This window comes from Scatophagus argus, chromosome 20 (assembly GCF_020382885.2).
Source record: "Scatophagus argus isolate fScaArg1 chromosome 20, fScaArg1.pri, whole genome shotgun sequence".
NCBI lineage: Eukaryota > Metazoa > Chordata > Actinopteri > Scatophagidae > Scatophagus > Scatophagus argus.
Window position 1 is genome coordinate 11429097 of NC_058512.1, and position 23617 is coordinate 11452713.

At 40.8% G+C, this 23617-nt stretch overlaps 1 protein-coding gene across 1 annotated transcript in view; it reads left to right on the plus strand.

The window, feature by feature from the left end:
- LOC124051899 (matrix metalloproteinase-17-like) overlaps positions 1-23617 on the plus strand; it is a 67302-nt gene that overhangs the window by 19032 nt on the left and 24653 nt on the right. The window contains exons 2-4 of the mRNA XM_046375680.1: positions 9689-9821; positions 10005-10140; positions 20972-21258. Coding sequence (XP_046231636.1) covers positions 9689-9821; positions 10005-10140; positions 20972-21258 — 556 coding nt within the window. The remainder of the gene's footprint in view (positions 1-9688; positions 9822-10004; positions 10141-20971; positions 21259-23617) is intronic.

Consider the following 23617-nt stretch of genomic DNA (forward strand, 5'->3'; position numbering starts at 1 on the left):
ATGGGTCCACCAACATAATTGGTGTCCCAGGTGAGTTTGTCTAATTCCAGCTGTGTTACAGTGTCACCACAGTAACCTGCTGCTGACGGTTTAGAGAATTTCTTTTCTTTTGTGTTGTTTTATTATTCTCCTTATTCTCCTCTTTTCTCAGAATTAGAGTGAAGAAGCCGTCCCCTGCATTTTTAATTGTTAACTATTAATTACGGGTACTAAGAGTATTGGTTGTGTTGTGATTGCACTAAGAGGTGCCATAGATTGGACAGTGGATTACCTAGGTTAAGTGGCAGAACACAGGCCGTGTTCTCTTGCTTTCCTGGTTCTGTGAGTCCTGTTTTGACGTGCACTAACTCCTTTAGCATAAGGTATAGTGCTACTGTGTAACCTCAGTTACAACTACTTAGCAGCCATAGTTAGCCCAGCACATTGTTGATTTTTGTAGGTTTGTAAGCCACAGGTTGAAGCCCACCTGTGCAACTTAAACTTGCTCAGCGTAGCAGTTTTGTGGTTTTTGTTTTGTCTGTTCAGTGGAAAGACAAAATGAGCAGTAGGGATTCCCACACCCCAGGAGCTAGAGGCTCCCAAGAGGCAGATGACCTGGACATGCAGGCCACAGTCAGTGGCCTCGTGAAATTGGCAGTTAATGGCATGAGTGACCTGAACAGCTACAACGCTAGCACCTGTGATAAGAAAATACAGGAAGTGGTCACTTGTCACTTGTCCCTCATTTCTCAGATGCTCAGTCAGGTAACAATGCTTTATCACCATAAAGCCCAGTTACAAGCTGCAGAGTATATGGAGCAGATTACAGTGTTGCAGACCAGATATCATGCTGAGCAACACAAAAACTTGATCCTACAGCAAGAGGTTAAGGACCTTAGGGATCAGCTGAGTGAAGTTAAGGAGGAAAATGAGACCATCCAGCAGGATTGTCCTTATTTAAATTTGCAGCTCCAAACGACGGAGGATCAGGTGAAAGCAGCCTTGATCCCTGATCCGTCTGATATTGGTTCTGACCCAGATGCAGCCCCTGTCCCAGAAGAGATGGTTAAAACGCGAACGGCGGACACCATGGAGGACAAGCTGCGGGCTGAACGACAGGCATCCCGAGCACGGATAGCCACCATATGTCAGGAGCTTGAGGGTGCTCGGCAGACAGTTCGAGTCACACCCACTGATCTGAGGACAGTTAGTAGAGAGGTAGCAGCCCCTACTGAGATGCCCGACATGATCATTCTTGACCAGTACACTCCTCCACTGGTCCACCATAGGCATGGGAATGCCTCAGGCACAAGAAGTGCAACTTCATCAGCTCTCCAGCGCTCCATACCTGACTTTGCCAAAGGAAGAACCTCCCTGGAGAAAGGTGGACATCAGCCATACTCCTTGAGAGACAACAGGGACTTTGGCCCCACACCGGCCGACATGCCATATCTAGGGCGCCGCTCATGCCCTCACTTTGACCAAACCTCTTCTCCGAAACAAAGGAGGAGTCATGTTTTTTTCCCCCAGATGCAAGCGGGACCAGGTCCCCCGGCATACCAATCACTCCGCCCACAGGGTGGACACCCCAGTCAGAGGACCAACAGTCCTAACTGGTCACGAAACCTGAGCCCACCGGCAAAAGACACTCCCCAGCCAGACGGAAAGGGCAGGTTTAAATCCAACTCCAAACAGGGTAGGAGGTATGGTGGCAAAGCCCCACTTCCATTTAAAGGGGAAGACTTCCAAAAGGAAAGTTTAAAAGAACTTATAAGGAAGTGTGTGGCGGAGACGTTCAGATCGACCACTCAGGCCGCCTAGTCACCCAAACATACTCCTAACACCAGAAACCCTGTTCCTTTAACTGCTTTTGTTTTTCCTTATATATATATATATTTCCCCTTTTGATTTTCTTAAAGCACCACCAGCTGTTTAGGATAGATTAACCCGACCAGCCACGGGGAGGGGGGGGTTGATGCTCACACACGCCCTAACTCACCTGTGGTGGTCACCATGGTTACAAAGCCACTCTCCAGACACTTCAGCAGGTTGCATATTGGACATCCATGAACAACGACACCAGAGGTTAAATTCAAGGATGCCTTACCTGCTGTCATTTTTAACTAACCATCCTCTGAATCGAGCACAAATTCAGGGAAAAGGGGGTCACCTTTTCATGTTCCAATCTTCAAGTCAGTTGGATTGAACCAGTCCCGAAATATACTGGTAATAAATGGTAATAAATCCCTCCTTATAATAATCATAGACCTCTAGAAATTAGAGCTAGGCTCTGTCTTAATCCTAACGATCATAGACTGGCAGAATGAGCAACTGAAGTCTGTTTTGAATGTTGGTTTTGGCAAAACAATACACAAGTATGTCATCCATATTGGCGTATTATGAGAAGAGACTCCTCATTGTATTTTGAACCTTAAACACATGTACCTGAACCAGGAATATCCACTGGGTCTGCCCCAGCAGCCATTTGTCAGAGATGTGAATGATCTCTGTGGTTTGAGAGTTGACTCACCCTAGCAAAAATGCCAGGGTACCGTGTCTGCAAGAACAGAGGAAAGTGAGATCCTCGCAGAGTGAATTGGCCACCTATGGCTTGTGAATACAGTCACCACAAAGCCCCATTAGCCTACGACCGGCATGATACAGCCACTAAGCTGCTGGCTACATTAGAATACATAGCCAATTCACTGATACTCCTCCTCTTCTTTCTCCTCTCTTTCTCTCCTTGGGTACCTACATTGAGCTATGCTCTTTTGAAATTGTGTTAAATGTGTTGTTGAAATGCCAAATAATCATAGTAGAGTTAGTTAGCTCATTATTCATATCTGCCCAGACTGTGCCTCAACTCTGTCCAGACATTAAAGCCTCAATGAACTCTGAATTAAAGCCTCAATGAACTCTGAGCTAAAGCCTCAATGAACTCTGAACTTTGAACTGTTGATCACTGTGTCTGCTCATCAGCTAACAGGAAGGAAGCCAGAAGGATGACCACCTTCAGCGCACATGGACCATTCGACCTTAGAGAATGTTGCTCTAAAGACTGTGGCCCCTACCCCATTCTTCAGACCAAAGGGGGGATGTTGGGATCTCTGGCCATGCGCTCTGGAGAACAATAGAGAGGCCTACATGTGACCCATAAAGCCTGACTTAGAGTGACTAACCGTTAGAAATCTATTTTATGGCGTACGCCTAGTCATAAATTCCTGAGTTCGAACCCCGAACGAGCACAGACATTGGCTGTGTGCCAACCATCCCTAAGGAATCTACGGTGACGTCACTCAGGTAATAAAAGGTCACTGCGACCATCAGCATGCGCTTTTTCCCCGTGCGTGCTGTGACAGTGAGAGCTGCTCCAGGCTCTCCTAGTGTCCAAACCGCCCAAAGGGAGCAAAAATCAGACGTTTGATTAACATCATTTTAGATCCCGGGTCACAGTTCTGCAACTCGCAGGCCGAGAAACAGACTGCTGTATTTTTCCTGTAACTTTTCCTTTTACCGACGTGGATCGCTGAACAATCAGCTGATCGCACGTTAACGAGCCGCGCGCCGACTTTGTTAAGGACGAAAACAAAGTTTGTTAACTTCTTCACCGGTGATTTTCTCCGCTGCCGCCGAGAGATCAACACTCCGCATCATCAGAATAACGGACCGCCAGCATCCCGCCGAGGACGACGCTGCGAACGTTTAAGCGGATCATTATTTCAAACTCCGAATGATCGGAGCAACGCAACGTAAGAGGCTTATGTCTGGGCAGAGATAGTGTAACGTAGGGTTGTTTACACATGATTTCTGTAACTTTTAAGTGCTGCATTCATTGATTTTGTTTTCCGGTCGGTCATTTCCGCCGTTTCAGCGAGACCGCGCGTCACCAGTTAAAGGACCAATAGCTGAGCAGATAAGCTCCGGTTTACTGACTCCGCTATTGTGTGGTGACACGCGAGTTTCTAAAGAATTAGAGTGGATTATTTTATTGGGTTGTGTTTCTTGTATTTTCATTTCTATCTTTCCTCACACTCTTCTTTCTGAACGGTGAGGCGAAAGTCCGAGCACGCGATCACGAACCGTAACCAAGGGGTACGTGGCGCTCAAAGGCTTCCGCCCATCGTTCCCTTCTGTGACCACATAAGCAACATCACGTTGGTTATCACCATCTTGGTTCTGTATAATACGGCCGGCGTATTCTTCGGTAGTCATTTGGAGTTTTGCTGAGTCATCACTTGCGTGTGACTAGTTGTTGTTTGCTGAGTCATCCTTCATGTGGTTGTTCATCCTGGTGTGCTGACCCCTCCTCATGTAGTCCTCCACCATTTTGGTTGTAGTTTCCCCACTCGCCATTCTGGTTGTAGCTCCTCCCCTCATGTGGCCATCCGCCATCTTAATTGTAGTCAGCCACTAGCTTGTTGTTAGCTGCTATCTTGTTAGCTGCTATCTTGCTAACCGCCATTTTGTTTGTTTTTAGCCTGTAGCTTGTTAGCCACCCTCTGGCTAGCTTGCTAACCGCCATCTTGTTTGTTTTTAGCCACTAGCTTGTTAGCCGCTACCTGGCTAGCTTGTTAGCCTCCATACTTTTGTTGTCATCTGTCTCTCTCACACACACCCACACACACACACACACACACACACACACTCCTGTATATAGATATACTCTAGTTGCTGTACCTGTGTTATCTTAGTTAATAGTTAATGTGTGTTGATAAAACTTAGATTATAATAGTGTTTATTATAAAGTGATACTTATCTATGGATGGTTGTTGCTGTTTAATAAATCCTGTTATAGTTTAACCTGTCGTTGTCTGTGGTTATTGTGTATGTACTTGTAATAACAGCTGAATTCATGACAGCCAGTGCTCGGATTCATCCTTCACAATTTTAAGAGACTGTTTTCCCATTAATTAATTTGGCTATTGGTCCCTGGTAACAGGGTGGTGCCCCGATATTTATGTGTATTAAGCATACACTGATTTTACTTTAATGATTATTTCCCATAATCATTGACTCTTTGCCAATAACCAAATTGCTCCTACTAAGTCGCACAACATGTGTATTTATGTGTAGTAATGAAAATTATTTCAACACTAGGGTACAGTTTTCACATATGGATCCCGTTTTAGCAAGAGGCTGATAAAATAACCAGTTTGCAGAAATGAAGAAATTTGTGTTGTAAGTTGTATTGGTGTGTTATGTTGTTAACTCAGAGTCACTCTTAACCAAAACTGTGCCTGAGGAAATAACCTGTCATCTACAAACAGTAAACTTTATAAGTCAAAATCAGGTAGCATGTGTCTGACATTCCCAGAGCAGTTTCCCTTCAAACCAGTAAAGGCTCCAGGGACTTACTGGTGCTGACCAAGAAGTATTAGGACACATGCAAGGTGTAAAAAGAGACATTTTCCATTTTTACACTTTTTTTGTTACCTTTGGGGAGAACTTGGGTGTTTCTCCTGGTTTCCAGCCTTTGCACTATAGTTAACCTGCTGCTGGTGTTAGCTTCATGCTTACTGTGCAGACCTGAGAATGCTATTGATCTATTTATCTACCTCTAGGCAAGAAAACCAAATAACCATTTCCCAAAACATCCAAATGTTTTGCTTAGAATTAGTGTGAGACCATAAACCTTAATGTAATGTTGAACTAATATTTTAACAAAAAGCTTTGATTTTCTATAAGATAACCATAAAAACTTACAGTATCCCTGTATTTAGATTAAAGAGAATATGACATCTTCAAAGCAGTTCTACTTAATTCTGTTGTTTTCCATTGTTAACATATTTTATTGTTTTTATTTGGGAAGGCCTGAATGCCGCAATCAAAATCGAATGATAATATGCCCGGACTGTGCAGGTTATTTGAGCAGCAAGAAGGCTAAGTGGTAAACAGCCCCCGGGCCTGAGTTGGGACAGGGGGTCAAGCCCCCACGTCAGTAAGCATTTGCCCTGTTGAAGTCATTGAATTCCAGCTGCAGGGCTTCTGGACCGCAGCTGAGCCACAGCTCCTCACCTCAGTGCAGGCAGAAGACACAGAAAAAGAGGAGAAAGTTCATGTGTAAGCATTGTCAGTTACACTAATCAGCTGCAGCATTAAAGCCACTGGTCATCTCGCCACAATGCAATGCACCTTTCCTGTTTACGGGAAAGTACGCTGCACTTTCATATGCATAAATCTTCTCAATTCTCAAGTCATTTCCTTTTTATTTGGTTGCATTTGTCAAACGCCACTGACACATAACAACCAAGTTAGAAGACAAGTTGAAAACAAGTGTGACTCAAGACAAATAAGACATAAATTTGAAAATCAGTTTTTCAGTTTTCAAGTCGTGATTGTTTTTTTGACAGGGGAATGTTTTGTCAGCGCTTCTCTATATTTCTTTCAGAAACTCTCAGCTTTCATAAATGAATTATTACTTGATTCATTGCTTTAAGCAGTGATGAACTTTACACTATACCTTTCAAGATGTTCTTTAAATTTTGCTTTACACTCTGACACAAGATAGTAAAAGAGTCCACATTCTTATTTTATGCAGAACACAGCACAGCAATCAAAACATTGCTGCAATTGTTGAGGCAAACAATTTTCCAATGTAGCATCAAAAACTTCAAAAAGCTTCTCATTTGGGATGCAGTATGGTAATACACAGGCACTGGGCATCATTTCATCATTTATTTAGCAGTCAGCCTGTGTGTGTGTGTGTGTGTGTGTCTGTGCTTAACACTATATCCTAATGAGCGATTAAAGGGCAGTCAGTCATCTGTCCTCTCTAATTGCTAGTTGGACATTTGGAGAGGATGAGTTTGTCGTACAGACCAGTTTCTTTTTTTCTTTGCTTTTGTTGCACTATGTGCTCATTTATTTCTTATCTCTCTTATCTTTATTTCAACAGTGAAGACCTCAGGACAAAAAAAGAAAACCATTATTTTTTGGGTTATAAAGGTTGAGATGCGTGTCAATCATTTAAGCTTTTCTGCTTCTTCCTCCTTTGTTCCCAGAGAGTGAAATGTCACCATTTTACTGTAAATGGTTAATGTTATTGTTCTCCTTATCCGGTAATCTTTATTTATTAATTTATTTTGTTTGAACTCAGACAACTTGTGTGCAGCCTTTTTAAAGTGCGTTCAATCTCACCTAAACACAGTGACATCCTTGTATACAATTCAGCAGTGTTCAGCATGTTACTGAACTTGCTGGCAGGTTTTACAGCTTTTTTTTTCCCTTGTGAGCTATGATGTCAAGGTTTAAATTAGTTGCTGGCTCCACAAAAAAGTTTGATGTAGTGAGTTTATGAGAAGTGTGTGAAAACAGGGAGTTGCGGTTTTGTAGACAGCACAGATGTAATCCATCACTTGCACACCTTGCTTACAGAGAAGAACTTAATCTCCCTCTTGTCTGTATGGGTGCATGCACATTCACACAATGCACACAGGTATTTATACACACACACACACACACACACATGCTTTGTTCAAATTGATTTAAAGATAATTTCTGGTTTATTACAACTTGGGCCTCATTTTCATCTGTCTTGCAAAGGAATCACCAAGATCTGTGATTGTGCCAACGTTGCTTCAATAAAGTCTGACGAGGCAAAGAACGTGAACTGTCAGACAATGTAATCAGATCAACAGTTTAGATAAAGCACTTAATTTTGAGGAAACCAGAAAGCACCCAGAATGTCTGTAATAATCCCTCTTGCACAGAAAAACTATGTGTGCAGGCACAGCTGAAGCGAGTCAGGTAGATCCATGTTGAACCAGGGAGTCACATGATGAGTGTTAATTTACCACAAATTAAATCTGTGCAGTATGTTATACCCTTTTCCATACTGTAATATACTAATTTAGCAGTTTGTAAAGAAAAACATTTATATTAAGAATAATTTATACAATATGTGCACTGCAGAATATCAATCAAACTGCGACTTCAGAAGAAATGAGTTAATGAGGTTTCTCATTAGTGTACAGATATGTAAATCAGGCTCTTCTTGCCCCTGGCCCTCTAACTCTGCTCTTCTTTGTGCCATAGCAGTGAAGTTCAAACCAGTGATACTAAAACAAACAAAACAAAATCAACACTTAAAAAAAGAAGCAAGAAAAATCTGTCATTTAAAAAAGACAGACTCTAAGAAAAACATCAGAAGATTGTCAAAACAAACGAAGACGAAGATAAAATGAAGTAGCTTTTAATGCTTGTGTTTTGCTTTTACTTTTCAATGCCAGATTTTAATGTCACTGTTCCGGGCTCATACAGCTCCTCCATTTCTTTTGAGCATTGTATTGTGGAGGAAGGAAGTGTCCGTCAGTACACTCAGAAATCCACCATACCTCATGCGCAGGCTGTCTGAATAGATTTGATTTCTTTTCCAACACTAAATGCTTTATTAGAATTATTATGAATTCTGAACACAGTGATAGTCTGTAAATTGTGTTTTTACTTCCTGGCAAGTTTTACTGAGCTGGGAATGTGTTTAAACCCATACGGTTGTCTGAGTGCTCATGCTTCTTGCCCCATCTGACTTTTTAGCGATGTTGGTGAGTTCAGTGTTACTACTGTTATGAGCTATAAACAACAAACGATGGAAAAAAATTTTGGAAAAAAGTGCCATCACGTATTCTTTGTTGACTCATGGAGTCGGTTTAACTTCCCCCCCTTACTTTGACCTCTCCCGCTTGCTCCTGGCAGTACAGCTTGAATCTCTTTCAGGAAATTATTGTTGTTTCTCATCTTACCTGCTGTTGCTAAGGGTCAATTCAATTTCCCTGTCAACCTTCCCCGAGCCCTCTGCATGAATGGCAGAGCCAAGGATGAGTAGGCAAATATCAGCCAGCAGAGTCATTGAATTAATGGGATTTTCCCAGCATTGTCACTACAGACGCCTTGCCATCGATCCATGTCGCTCACCTCTGATGAGGGTTGATCAAAAACCTATTTAAAGTCTGCCATCTCTTATTGGTCTTCATGACAAGGAGGAGGAGAAGGCTTCGGTGGAGCTGAGACATATGAAGGGAAGGAACAAGACAAAGATAGATCTCAAGAGAAAAGGAAAGAGAGAATAAGAGAGAGAGAAAGAGCAACAGTCAAACTGCAGCTCAGTTGCATCAATCAGTCAGATCGTACACGTGCCAGAACCAATCCAATGCAGATAGCTGGGCTGCTTTGACTGCCAGCAACTGCACTGGTCTCAAGTGGAAAAGGGGCTGCAGTGTTACTCTTTTATATATACGAGTACATGGCTTGTGTTTTTGCTCAACCACATTTCATTTTCGAACCTACTCATATTCTTTGAATTTATGTCAAAAAATCTATGTAATTATACTATTATTTATATATTATTTGTACACTTGAAATCAAGGTCAGATTATGAAAAAAAAACAGTCAATAGATGTCTGTATTATGGTCCTGATCTTCAGTGTTGTATATGAAACTTATATGAAACAGTCGGTTTCTCTCTGATAAAGACTAAGCTGTCTTTTACTGTGTGTAGTTCTAGCAAAACAAAATGATAAAAGGAGTAATTTTTAACTTACAAACTCACAGTAACTTCTTTGCTTGAATTCTCATAAAACCTGCATAGACACACAGAGTTCCAAGACAGTAAACATGAACAGGTGTGAGACCTTCTTAACAGCTTTGGGATACTTGAAGTCCTTGAAATGCTTGGGATGACTCTTTGACTTTGTGTCTACTGTTTCCCTTCCAGGACTGGCTGAGTAAGTTTGGCTACCTCCCACCCCCTGATCCTGTGACTGGTCAGCTTCAGACCAAGGAGGCCCTGACCAAGGCCATCAAAGCCATGCAGAAGTTTGGAGGGCTGAAGGAGACCGGAGTCTTCGGTATGTGGCTGTGTTTATTTGTGAGCAATCATGTGGGAGAGTTAGTACTGTGGCTGGAGACAAGATATACGGACAAACAATTTAATGTAATCCCACCAAGAAAATCACCTCCATAAAACCTCAGAAAATTTCATAAATTTGAATAATCTGACACAACCATATTCTCTCTTCTCTCCTCTTCAGACCAAGCCACACTAGGTCTAATGAAAACACCCAGATGTTCTCTGCCAGATGTTTCTGTAGCAGAGGTGACAATGGGCCGCAGGAAACGAGGTCTGATTCCTCAAAACAAATGGAATAAAAGGCATCTATCCTGGAGGTAGGAATGAAACAGATCTGCTAAACTATATGTTGCTGTCATTACAATACTGTAATTTACAGATCTACCTGAATGATAGATGGAGAAGGTTACATTATTAACCACTACTATCTATAATGAAAGAATAAGGTGAAGACATACACTACATCTATTGTAAACAGATCACAATCATATTATTTTGGTTCTGGGTCATTTTGTAACTGTGGCAAACTTAATAGAGAGATCGATATTAAATTGTAAAATTATAAAAATAAATTAATTATATTGACAACCACGTCTGTCCTCTCAGAGGATGTACAAAGACACATATTCCCCATAAACTTGATAAAATAAAATGCTGTTTTAGGTGATTCAGAAAACTCTACTTCCAACTGCTGTGAATTTAAGCTGATGAAACTTTACAAAGACAATTTGGTAAAGGCAAGATTTATGGTGGAATATTTATTTAGTAGTTCAGAAAGTCATTTGTATGACTCCCAAAGGGCAAAAGGTTTTGTTATAGAGAGAGGGATGTTTTCCAGTTTTTCCATGTTTAAAATAATATGGGTGTCCATGACCACTTTAAAAACCATCGCACAGTGTTAGATGGCAGAGGGGGAGACAGGGAGGCATACGGATGGTCTGAGCTATTTCACACAGGCTGTCAGCGCTGATTCAACAATGAGCTGCCATAAGCTGGTGTGCGGGCCCCTGTGCGCACACGTGTGTGTACAGAATATGAATCCGCATGTATTTTGAGAAATCAGACGAGCCAACACACATCCATTGTATTCGCAGGTACACACAGACCTGTATGTTTTGCTTTCCTCCTGGTGGGCTTTAACTTTCTTTCTTCTTTGTACCGCTGCCAATCATCCACCGCATTCCTGTCAACTGACTCCACTCTGACATGAGACAGGTTTGTCTTCAGTCCAGTGAACCACCTTTATATTCACAGCACTCAGATTTGTAGAACAGTGTGCTGGAACAGTTGTGGATTATGTGCTGGCGTCAGATCCAGGGAGATTTCCATATGTTGCAGATTTTCAGTAAAGTACCATAACAAAGCACAGATATTCTGCATAGATTGGTCTCCTCTGTAATTCTCTTTCGCTTTCTGTGTTTTTCAGCTTATGTTGTAGGAGTTGCATAGTGATTCTCTCACTGCTTGTTTTAGAAAATTATTTTTATCATCTAATATTTCATGGTATCTCTGCTCCATTAGATTATATGATTGAATAAGAGGCTGACAGAATGGAGATAATGTGCAAAACAGCTAATGAGCCAGATGCAATCTGACAGGCATATTAAATGTTAGTATTATGATCCACCACATCAGTCAAATTATAGAAAAGTATTTATATGGCTGCAATATACATACTGAGTCAATATATCTGTTTTAATTTTTGTACAACCTGAACTGCAAAATGTATATTTTTTATTAATAATTTTACTTTTAAATTAGAACATTTTCTATCATGCCAGATGCCTACTGGATAACATGATGTTAAGTGATGATGTCAGTAAAACAAGGAAGGTTCAAATAAAAAAAAACAAAAAAACAAAACTTGGTTCTAATGAAATTCAAAACACAACTATGAGAGTCGTCAAGGTTTGAGGGTTTACCAGCAGCATTCATTTAGAGGCCTTGCTTCGCTTTTCATATTTTTGACACAAAGGGCTTTTCACAAAGGCTGGGAACCGGCACGAAATACAAAAGATCTTCAAATGCTCTTTTCTGTGATTGGTTTTCATACAGTACCACCACCAGCACATCTCAGATTTGTCTATTATGATTTATGGTATTGAGCTTTTACAACAGTTTGATCATAAGTGAGAGTATGATCAGTAAATGGTATACACAGTTAACATTAATTAGTGTCATAATAAGGTAGTCATGTTTTTCATTTCAAGAGTGTCTTTGTTGTCAGTGTCTTACTCTTATCACACAACAATGTATGGTATGTTTGTACACATGCCACAACAAACTGGATGGTGTGAGGGACCAGAGCGGTCTCCCCGAATAACGGGATCTCGGCAAGATCGGATTCAGGCAGAAGAGATTGAAAGTAGGAGGCAGCAAAGCGTCAGGTGCCAGGAAATGCCCTTTTATTCTCCCGGAACACAAGGTTTTCCCCAACAGGAACAATGCAGGGACCAAAAACACCACTAACAAACTCTCACAACAGCACATAGTAGTTCTCCCAAGGAACAAGAAGAGCGAAATGAGGCTCCTTTAAATAGGGCTGCTTGTTGAGCCCAAACGGTCCGAACCATTATAGAGGGGACTACCAACAAACATAATGGTTCATTCAATACACTAATCATAATAAATAAATGCAAAAAAAATAAATAAAGCATTATTCAATGTATCCACACACCAAATATTTACACACCATACAATAATTTTTCACAAACACCACATAGCCAATACCATAGAAAAATAAAAACCCCCTGAGTGCAATGGGCCGTGCCCCCTTGCCCCGTGCCCAATAAAGTCCGCCCCTGCAGCGGCGCGCGCTTCCGCAGAGGAGCAGTGGAGCTGAACCATGAGTGCAGGTGACTGTGAGTGTATGACAAACCACAGTCTTTGCAAACTGAACTGAAGAGGTGGACGAGTAGTGGGTACCTCACCACACGCCTGGATGCTAAACCGGGGAGAAAACTGACATGAGTGAGCGATGCAGCGGGCTGAACTTTCAGCGCCGAAGCGTCCATGGCGTACGCCACGCCAAACATGTCACCAAGCATTTAAAACATATATATACTGACGACAGAGTCCATTTCTCCGTGTGTGTGCGCACACGCATCCGCGTATACATGCGCCACAAAGTCCGAAAAGTCTTTTTAATTTTAATTGTCCGACGCTGCCTCGCAGGCCACGTTATCAAAACGCGTCCCTCGTGGGAGACCGTGAGAAGGAGGGTGCTCACCTTCTCACAGATGGATTTGAAATAACTGTGCTCGCATCACCGTGCTCTGAATTAAACTGAATATATAGCTCTGTAAGAAGTAGCAAAGTGCAGATATGACGATCTTATCTTTTACTGGTCCATAAAACCATCATCGCCATGGGAAACAATGAGCACAAACTCTCTCAGTTTTCGCTGTAGAGTAGCATGCTGTATAACCAGGCGTTAATGCAAGGTCAAAACACTTAGTGAGTTACAGCAAAGCATTTAAATAGATGAAAAGAACTGACTTTTAATTCATTAAAGAAACAGAGACTTTAAGTACCTGCTACGTTTGAAATGAGCCTCATTATGGGAGTCCCTGCTCTGAGGTCTGTAACATTATGTAGAGATTGTTTAATTAGAATATCACGTCAACTTACAGTAAGAAAGACACACCTACTCATTCCAGATTTGGCTCTTCTTGGCAAGACTGACAACAGCTCGCCTGAACGTGCACTTCAGTCTCTCCTCTGCTTCTTCACGCACATCATCATGATTACGTTCTGAAAATGTGCAGAGTAGGTGGTGAGTGTCAGTTATTTCATAGAGGGGAAGAAAAGGTAGGGGGCTAATATGAGTGGCTATTCATTTTAGGGGCCTGGATTCGAGTAATGTGTTTTTCCGCAATAGAAATATAAGTAAATTATTTTTGTGATGATGTCTGGGATTCTTTGCGAACAAGTTGAGCTCTTAATCCTCAATTTAACTCCTGCTCACCTCTTTTAGTTTTTCTCTTACACACACACCCAAATAACACACTGCACTCAGCCAAGTATATTACAGCTGAGTTGTGTAACAGCTCACTGTTAGCTCATTATCGCATATTGTTAGCCCATTATCACAGCAGACAGCCTGGCAGTCATTAGCAGCCCAACTGATAACTCAAACAGATAGGTGTAGTGAGCTGAGTGAAGGAGAGAAAAGATGAGGATAACAATGAGGAAGGAAAGACAAGAAGAAGCAAACATGAAAGGGAAGACTGCATATTTTCATTCTGCATCTGATACGGTAGGTGGGTTTTAATGCTTTATTGCAACATCAGTTACTCTCATCCATCTCTTTAAACTTTGAGTCATCTTCCCAATAAAGTAAATGAACTGAGCACAAGAATGAGCAATGCAGGGACATGAACGCACGCTTAATGACAATGAAAAAACCATCATAGATGGTCCACAGTGGCGTCACTCCTTTTACAATTTGGAGTAAATCATTATTGTATTAACGTATCCCAAAACTCAAAGCCATTGTTTTGTGACATCTTCATGAGGCAGCCGTGATCAAGCCATACAGCGAGGAATATTTCAAAAGAGTAGAGCCATATTCAAAGTTAAAGGTACTCAGTAATGAGAGCATTAGAAGCAGGTGTCCATCAAGGTACTAATTATAGCCGTAGCTCACAGTGGTTAGTGAGTGTTAAGAAGGACCACAGCTGTATCCAAAAGCATCAAAATGTTATAGTCCTAGAGGCAGCTCTGGGACTATAAGAAATCGTAACATAAAACTGCAAGCAATAACTGCAAGGCATACCACAGCATCACAAACATTGTTTAATTCTCTGGTTCCTGTGGCACCTGTTAAATATTTGGATGAGTCTTGTTCTTCGGGTAATTAACTTTGTCAAATTCCTTCACTATGTGCAAGCAAAGAAAAATCATTCGATTCTAACATTATGTAGCACTCTGACTTGGAAGAGGCGATCTTGAACGCTTTTACAGAAAATCCAAAATGACAAGACTAAGCTTTCCATTATGAGCTGTTACTATGGTGCCTCCCTGAGGGGTAATCTATGACATTTCACATCGAGCTAAGAACACACTGTGACAGTATGCCTAGGAAAAGTCTATGCGTGAGTTACCGGATTGACCGAAAAATAATATGCTAAAAGAGTCTACAGCCATGCTAATAGCTCTGTGCAGCTGCACTTGGGCGTAGCAGTGCTTTGAGCTAAATGCTGAATTTTTTTTTTATTTTTTTTTTGCTCTGCCTTGAGTAATAGATTCTTGATTTTCTTCTAGTCAGTTCCCTGATGGACACAAGAGGTGCCTCTATCATTTATCAGTCATAAATCTATCATTGTGTCTGTGTCACAAAACAGTTTTTCCACACTGAAGTTTATTAACATCATACAAGGTAATTCCAGGGTATTGAAGTCCTCAGCATTCATCTCTCTCTCTCTTATCTCTCTGCTATTTGAGGTCACCAACCTGTGAAATTGCTTGATGAAACCTTAAGAATAAAAAATAGCTGTTATTAAGCATCATCTTATTAGGGAGCCATTGTATTTTTTTCTTCAGATTTCACATCAACCTCTCCGGGTTGGTGGCTTTGATAGTCAGGATAGACAGAGAATGAGGGATGAGGGAGACTGACTGAAAAGGGAAGAAAAGATTTGTGAAGAGAGAGTAGACTCATGCAGAGCCTTTTAATTTGGTGTCTTTTAACTTCAGCCTGAATGACACGGTGTGTGTGTGTGTGAGAGAGAGAGACTGAATAAGAAGTATGGGGAGTTTTTGGTGGTACACAGCATGAGCCTGTGTCAATGTCAGAGAAATATTTTCATGTTTGTGAGTGTTTGTGGTGCTACGTGTGCATCGACAAATTCAAATGAACACACGAATCACCTTCCGCGTGTGCGCTTTCAATTTTCAGAGTAATCAGCTTATGTCTACGGACGGTAGCAGAGCACGGGAGGGGAATATTATTTGTGTGTGCGTGTACTTTTTAGCATCACTTTTGATGTCAGCTCATGTCTCTGGAGCAGCAGAGCCACAGGAGGTAAGAGCCTGCTGAGAGGCTGAAGGCGAGGGACAGCAGACGTCTTAGACTTCATCATCTGTTTTTTTTCCTCTATCATCCCTCTCTTCTTTCCCCTCTTTGCATATGAATCATCACCTTGGCATGGAAAGGTCTATAAGAAGTACGTGGAAATTAAAAGTCAAGCAGATGAAATGTAAGGCAACATTGTGAGTGTGTGTGTGTGTGAGAGGGAGCGTGTGTGCACACACATGTATGTGTATAGACGTTTGTGTCTTTCTATGCCAGCTCAACCTCATAAACACATAGCATGCACACACACACACACACATTTACCTACACATAAGCCTAGATTGTTCTTACTCATTTGTTAAATTAAGACGGAAGTCGTTCCGTGGAATTAAATAGGTAGAGAAAATGAAGTCTGCCTTAATCAGCCTTCTGCCCATCCAACTAATTTCAAAGTCTGTTAAATCACTTTTTCCAAATCTTTGGTGGAGAAAAGGCTTAGGGTTAAGGGAGGTTACAGGCCTGTTTCTTGCTAACCCCTTACCCAATACTCTTATCAGTTTCCATTGCATGGTAACAGCACAAGCCAACTCTACCTGCTGATTTTCTTTTTCCATTTCGTGTAGTACTTAGTTCTTCTTTTGGTATCACGTTATCAAGTGAGCTGAACCGATACTGAAAGATGACCTGTCATTTTAGTCAATGAATAAAGGCTGCAGCTTCTCAAGACCAAAGTGAAGCTCCTTTGTGTTGTTCCCCCACTGCTGGAAAAGTGAGGAGGTACCACAACACTATGACGATCAGCTAAAGAATCCCACCCACACTGGGGGGGGGGCACTATCTGCAGTGGAAAAATGAAGGTGTGGAAAGTACATGGAATAAAAAAGCGAGTATAGAGTCAAGTTGAGAGTGGAAAAACTATAGAGACCATAGTGACCTGAAACTTTGAGTGGTATTTCATTTTGAGCTTGAAGCCAGGACCTCCACTGAATATGTATGATTTATTGTGGAAGTTTGGGTGAAAACCTGCTGTTTATGAATCAGCATAACATGGAGAACACATCAGTATGATACAGCTGACTTCATGGTAAATACAGACATCCTGATAAACATTTCTTTTCTGTGGAGATGGATGGCGTCTCCAGCTCCCAGGTAACTGTGCAAGTATGGCATATTAATGCAAGCTTGTAGTTTTACAGCACAGCATCCCTACAAATTCAGAGCAGTGCCAACACTGCTGACTCTCAGTACAGGAAGTAGTACACCTGATATTGTATGTAGTCAGGTAGAAGGTGTGCGGAGGTTTGGAGGGTGGATGAGCATATAGCAGGTATCTGTAATGCATAATCCTATCACATAACTGCAATTAATGATTTTTTTCATTATCTGTAACCAAGACTTTCCTCTAACCATAACAAAGTGTTTTAAGTGTAGCTTATTTCTTATTTCACCATTTAAGCTGGATGGATGAAAAAATAAAAATATAAAATGCTGAAATTGGGTTGGGGTGGGAGGGCACAGCTCTAAAAATAGAAAATTAATACATGGTGGGTAACGTTGATATTGTGATGGACCACCACCAATAAATGAATGTATGGGAAATCCTGGAGTTGAATTTTTTTTCTAAACCTTGAAATTTGTCTTCCGATGTATCGTCAGCATGTCTCCCTCTCTCGTGCTCACTTCCAGAAGTCTGTAACACAAGCCATTTTTAAAAAAGCTTTTGTAATGAGGAACATTTTTTGTAGATAAGGAAAAGGAGACATCAGATACTAAGTCAGAGATGGAAATGTGTCTGTGTGATCACTGATCCCTCTGAGTGTACTAGCCTGGAGAAATGCTGAAACTTAAGGACTTGTCATTCTCATGAAGAACAAACTCTGTGGTACTAAAGTTAGAAATGTGAAAGATGAAGCCATGGGGAGTTGTCAGAAATATTTCTGTAATAGGAGAGTCTGTGTGATTCTGCTTTTTACTCCATCACTTTCCTCATATTACAGTAGGTCTCTTCGAACTAATTTTGTCTCTCGCTTCTTTTCCTTCCTCATTATTTTCTTACATACACAATCCCGTCCGTTCACTCCTTTAGTTTCTCTGCAGATTGGACCTGTAGTGTGTCATTTCAAGGATTCAAGGATTCAAGGATTTAAGGAAATAAAACTGAAGAATTTTTGGAAAAGAAGACTGCATGTTGCACAAGCAAACACACAGCCTCTCCTTGCTCACTTAAGGGCTGACTTGTTCTGGTCGTTTGGTGGAATGGTTGGTCGTTATCCTCTTGTCTGACCAAAGTCTCAATGGTCTGACAGTTGCTGTTGTGACTTTAATCAGGAGAAGAGCGCTTGGCCAGTGTCTCTTGAAAATTATGCCTATATTGAATGAATCTGCAATTTATGTTGCATTTATTTTGGATGAATCATTTTTTGATTTGGTCTTAAAGGTAAAACAAGAAGAAAGATAAAGAACCGAGAAACATAAATGAATCTTTGAAACCATCATTATGAACTGCTGCTGTACCCACACATGACCAGAGATCATAGGCTGGTAAAAGAGGAAAGAAAAAACAGTGGGGGAGAAGCTTCAGTCAGAGCGATGAGTCACCAGTCCTGAGGAAGAAGTCTTTAATAATGAATAATTCAAGTGCGAATTGAAACAATTGTCAAGTAAATGATTTGTTTGACAGAAACTTGGTTCTCAAGATGCCAGATTCAAGAAAAAGAAGAAGAAATGGAGATGACAGTTGGCTTTTTATAAAGAAGACTGTTGTGTGAAGTGACAGAATTTCAGTCACTGAACCTTTTTGTGACCTAAACATTGTGACACAGTCTGAGTTTGACAGTCCCATAGATGGTGCAGCTTATATAAACTGATAAAAAATTATGAGTTTTTTGTGGTATCATTGTTGTGCAGTAAAATCTATATATGCACTGTAAAGCATTACAACCTTTTATGCAGTCATTTTCAGTTTCAAGTTCTCATAGTAAGTGTTCAGTCTTTGATTTGATGACCCTCTCTGTTACTGCTGTTAACAGCAACTGTGGTTTAAAAGTACAATGAATGCTCTTCGAGCAGCTACTTGGTCAGAAATACTGCAGAAGACAAACTGGTATATCTGTTAACAGTGCAAACAAACTCACATTGATAAAGAAGGTAGTCAATAATTGGCCTTTTTCCAGTATACTAGAAGCAACAGCATTCTGATTTCAATCTGCACACAGTGTGAGTACATTTTGACACAGCAGGGCACAGTGTATGTAATTTGTTACCTTTCTGGGTTGTTGGAGTACAGCCTGTCACTTGGCTGCTCCTTGATCATTTACTCCTCACAATATTAAATGAAAATGATATCTTTAGGGCTGATCACACCGGTGGTTCTCAAACCTTTTCTGTCGTACCCTCAGCTGTGAAACATTCCCTGAGTTTTGAAGCTGAGATTCATAAGACTGGAAAAACCAGCCAGAATGAGAGAGATTTTGAAAGTACTTTAGAAAAAAAAAAAATCACACCCCGTCCTTTCAGGCCTTTCTCCAAAGCCACTCCTTCAAAACACATTCAGAGCTAAAATCACAGACTGTATACTGTATTATGTGATATTGAAGCGTCATGTTTGTTAAGAAACAGCTTATCCTAATTTTCTGCAGCTGTGAACAAATTAATAAACACGAAGAAGCCAAAGAAAAAGAAAAACGAGTTTTTGACGGATTTAAACACCATTCTAACAGGAAAACAGTGTGACTCCCCCTGAATAAGAAAGAGTTTATTCACTGAAAACTCACAAGTCAGCTGAAGTGCACTCACCCTCAGCTTCACCTACACAGTTTACAGTCCTTGTTGTTTCCCTTCACCATTGCACTCAGATATTTTTTCTCAGTTTCGTTGTCTCTTATTCTAAATTGCAGCATAAATGCACAATGCAGGTGGTTGGACAGAATGGACATTTTTGTTTAGGTTCGTATTTTCAGAATGTTGTCCTTTCAGAGAAACCAATAAGTTCTGTTTGTGCATATGGAATTCAGTCATTGTATGTACTGTAGAATTAAACTAGGCCTGCAGTCTCTCTGACAATCAATATGTGAATCAATATTCATGTTTGTGCTCCTTTTTGATTGAGCTACATTCTCGTCTCATCTGATGCAAGTCATGCCGCATGACAAAGAGGTCAAGACTGTCAATAAAATCCAGCTGTCAATGCATGGAGGAAAGCCTAGCATGCAACCTCAGTAACCTTCAATGTGATACATTAGGAATTCAGTAGAAGGAAGACATTTGAGATTTTATCATTTCTTATTCTATAACATAACTTCAGTGTTTGAGCACATGAGCACATACATGAGTAGTAGGAAGAGGCGATGACTGACTAGTAGAGAGAAAAGACGGTGAATGAGAGAGACAATGAGAGAAGAGGGGGTAGACGAACTTAGCATGATGTCTGAGTGGATTTCTGTTTATTCCTGGTGATGGCTTGAGAGATGTTTGGGTGATGAGAGGAAGGGAAAAAAGTTATTTGGACTGAAAAGGAAAGGGGAAGACAGCGAAAAAGCTGATGAGTTGTTCCTGAAAGTAGATGCTGTAATCTCTTGAAAGACACATTGTATTCTCAATTTATCACCAGTATATGTGAGCAGCAGGAGCACCTAACCATGAAATACAAAAACCAGTGGACTCATATAAATCATTCTAACCAAAACTTTTGTTTTTCGTGCCGGTATGTCCCAGGGGAAACACTGTGTAGTTGGCCATTATGGTTTAGTGCTTTTGTGCGCTTCAGTGCTGTCTCTCCATCCTGCTCTTCTAACTGTATCTGCCTCTGTCTCCTGTGCTCAGCAGTCTATTTCCCACATTTTCTCATCTCTTCTCTATCATCATGTTCATCTTTGACACTCTTACCCTTGACACACTCCTCTTCTTCTCATGTCTCCTCCCACAGATTCTACCTCTCTTAGCCTTATCTCCTTTAATTTTGCTGTTCTTCTCTTATTTCTTGTCCATCATAATTCCCTTCTTTTCCCCCAGTTGTCCTCTCTTATCTCCACTTTTACTTTGTTCTTCTGTCTAGTTTCCCATCCACTTCTTTCATCAGCCGCCTATTCTCTTGTATGTAATGCTGTAATGCTCTTCTCCCTTTCTTCTGTCAGGGTGAGGACCTTCCCGAAGGATTCGGCCTTACTGGGCAGGGACACTGTTCGAGCCCTGATGTACTACGCCTTGAAGGTCTGGAGTGACATCGCACCACTTAACTTCCACGAGGTAGCAGGAAGTGATGCAGACATTCAAATCGACTTCACGAAGGCCGACCACAATGATGGCTATCCTTTTGATGGACCAGGGGGCACCGTGGCACATGCATTTTTCCCAGGAGAGAGGTTCACAGCTGGGGATACACACTTTGATGACGACGAGGCCTGGACCTTCAGATCACCAGGTGATGCAATCTGCTACATTAGACCACAGCCTGTTTGTATTGGGCATCATCAATTTGGTGCCAGCAGCACAGAGTGAAATAGACCTTGGTTTCTTGTGATTAAAGCTAATTTGGAATAAGTTGGTTTAACTTTTTCTTTCAACCATTTATGCTTCAAACATTTATTAATTATTTTAAGCAATTCATTTTCATGTGCTCTGTATCACAGCACATGGTGATAATGTGCTACAGTTGCAACATGTTCTCACTCCCAACTCATCAAATACAGCAGCTTTGTCTGTTAGCAATAGTTAACAGTAAGTTAACGCTATCATTTTAGGTATTAGGAGTTTCGGACTGTTATTGGCATTGTGAAATTGTTGCAGTTTGGTTAGGTTTAGGCACAAAAACTAGTTGGCTGCGTTAAGAAAAATATTATGCTTTGGGTTAATATAAGTATATTAACTTAAAAACTTGTCTTTGGCATGGGACTTGAACTTTGGATCCTGGGAGAAGGTCCTGTGTTAGAACTGTCTGACCACCTGTTTTTAATACTCCCACACTAGAGGGGCACCTCCAGAAATGACACTAGAGGGCTAACTACAACATCATATTGAGAAGTGAAGGGTCATTGAGCAGGAAAAATTAAAATGATCTAAAATTATCAACAGAATGAGATTTTTAGCTCATTTAGGAATTAGACAATGGACAAAAAAAAATCATTCCTCAACAATATAATCGATTTAATACTTAGGGGCATAATAGGCAGAATTTCTTTGTTGGTGTTTGTAAACACATCATTAAGCGATTCCAGAGAACCATAGTTGATTATTGAGTCTCATACTTAGGTCAGCCACCAACCCAAAGCGTCAGTATTTCATGACCTGGGAATGAGACTCAAGCTTTCTTTTTCCAGATCCTTCGAGGCCAACACAACAAAATATTGAGAAGATAAGAAAATACAGCAGAAGGCAGGGTCTCTGCAGATACAGATGCTGTGTCACAGTTACAGTGGGTCATTAGTGATGACTAGAGGAAATATTTTCGTATGAGTCTCTACATTTTACTTTATGAAGTTCCTGCATATTATTCCTGCGTATTATACCATATGTCTGGTTTCCAATTTTTTCTGGTTTCTTTCCAAATTCATAAACATTGGCAGCTTAAGTTACATTTTGTTGTTAAATATCTATAATGTTATATGTTTTGGTCTGAAATAACAAGTGATTTGAAGACTTTATTGTTTGAAAACTTTGTCACATTTAATTTGGATTTTAGTGACTGATATGATCGAAAAAACATAGATTAATTAGTCGATGACATTTAGAATATCATTTTTTCACACCCCAAATGAAATTCTATTGTCCGACTCTATTAGGGTGAAGGCAGAAATCTTGGTGTTGGAATTCTCATAACCCCTTCCAAAAATCAAAAGTATCTGCATTATTAAGTTTGTTATTACAGCCATCGACACACAGGCTATGTTGCCAGTGAACCATATTCAGTCAGTGCATTTCTGCTTTGAGCTGTGTGGGCTAATAGATTGGTTTATGCAATGCTATCCTGAATGATCTGGCCAAATTTCTTTCATCAAACCATTTTCAAAGAGCTTCATTACCCGCTGAGGGAGATCTGCGAGTTTGAAATGAGGACAGGATGACAGCAGCTCGAAATGGAATTCAATCAGCTTTGCCAATCAAAAATAGACAGGCTTATATTAGAAATATCCATTATTCTTAGACAGCACTGAAAAACACAGCACGGTTCTTTGCTGTTTTGTCTTTGCACGTCACCTCATTCACTGATTCATTGAATTCACTCCTTCATGCATTCATTCACTCACAGTACAATGTCTGTCCTCCCTGTAGAAATCATCAATCATGCGCCTCCTCTTTGCACTTCAGATAAAATGTCTATGACCTTGTTATCTTATGAATTTGCTGCTTGTGTGTTCAAATAAAATTATGGCACAACAGGTCCATTTTTCACCATGTGATGACATCATCATGCTCTGACAAGAAGCTCGGCGGTCTTGTACTCAGCATCATGCTCACTTCTCCCCACTGTCCCTTGCATTATAAGTCCACTCATCCAGATGACATGAGCGGATGGAGTGATCTAGTCACACTGAATGCATCGTCAAACAGAGGTTGTCTCAGTGCGGTCACACGAATGACAGCATAAATCATTTAGTCTCCTTTTCTCTGACTTGCTTTCTTTAGTCTTCTTTTCATCTGGATGACTGAACTTAAAGTGACCTTTCCATCTCCTCTGCTAAATACCTCCATTCATCCCTTATTTGATGGATGGACAGAAGAGGAGCGAGGGAATGGTGACAATAAGAATGGAAGAGATGATGAAAGAAATAGTTTGGAAACTT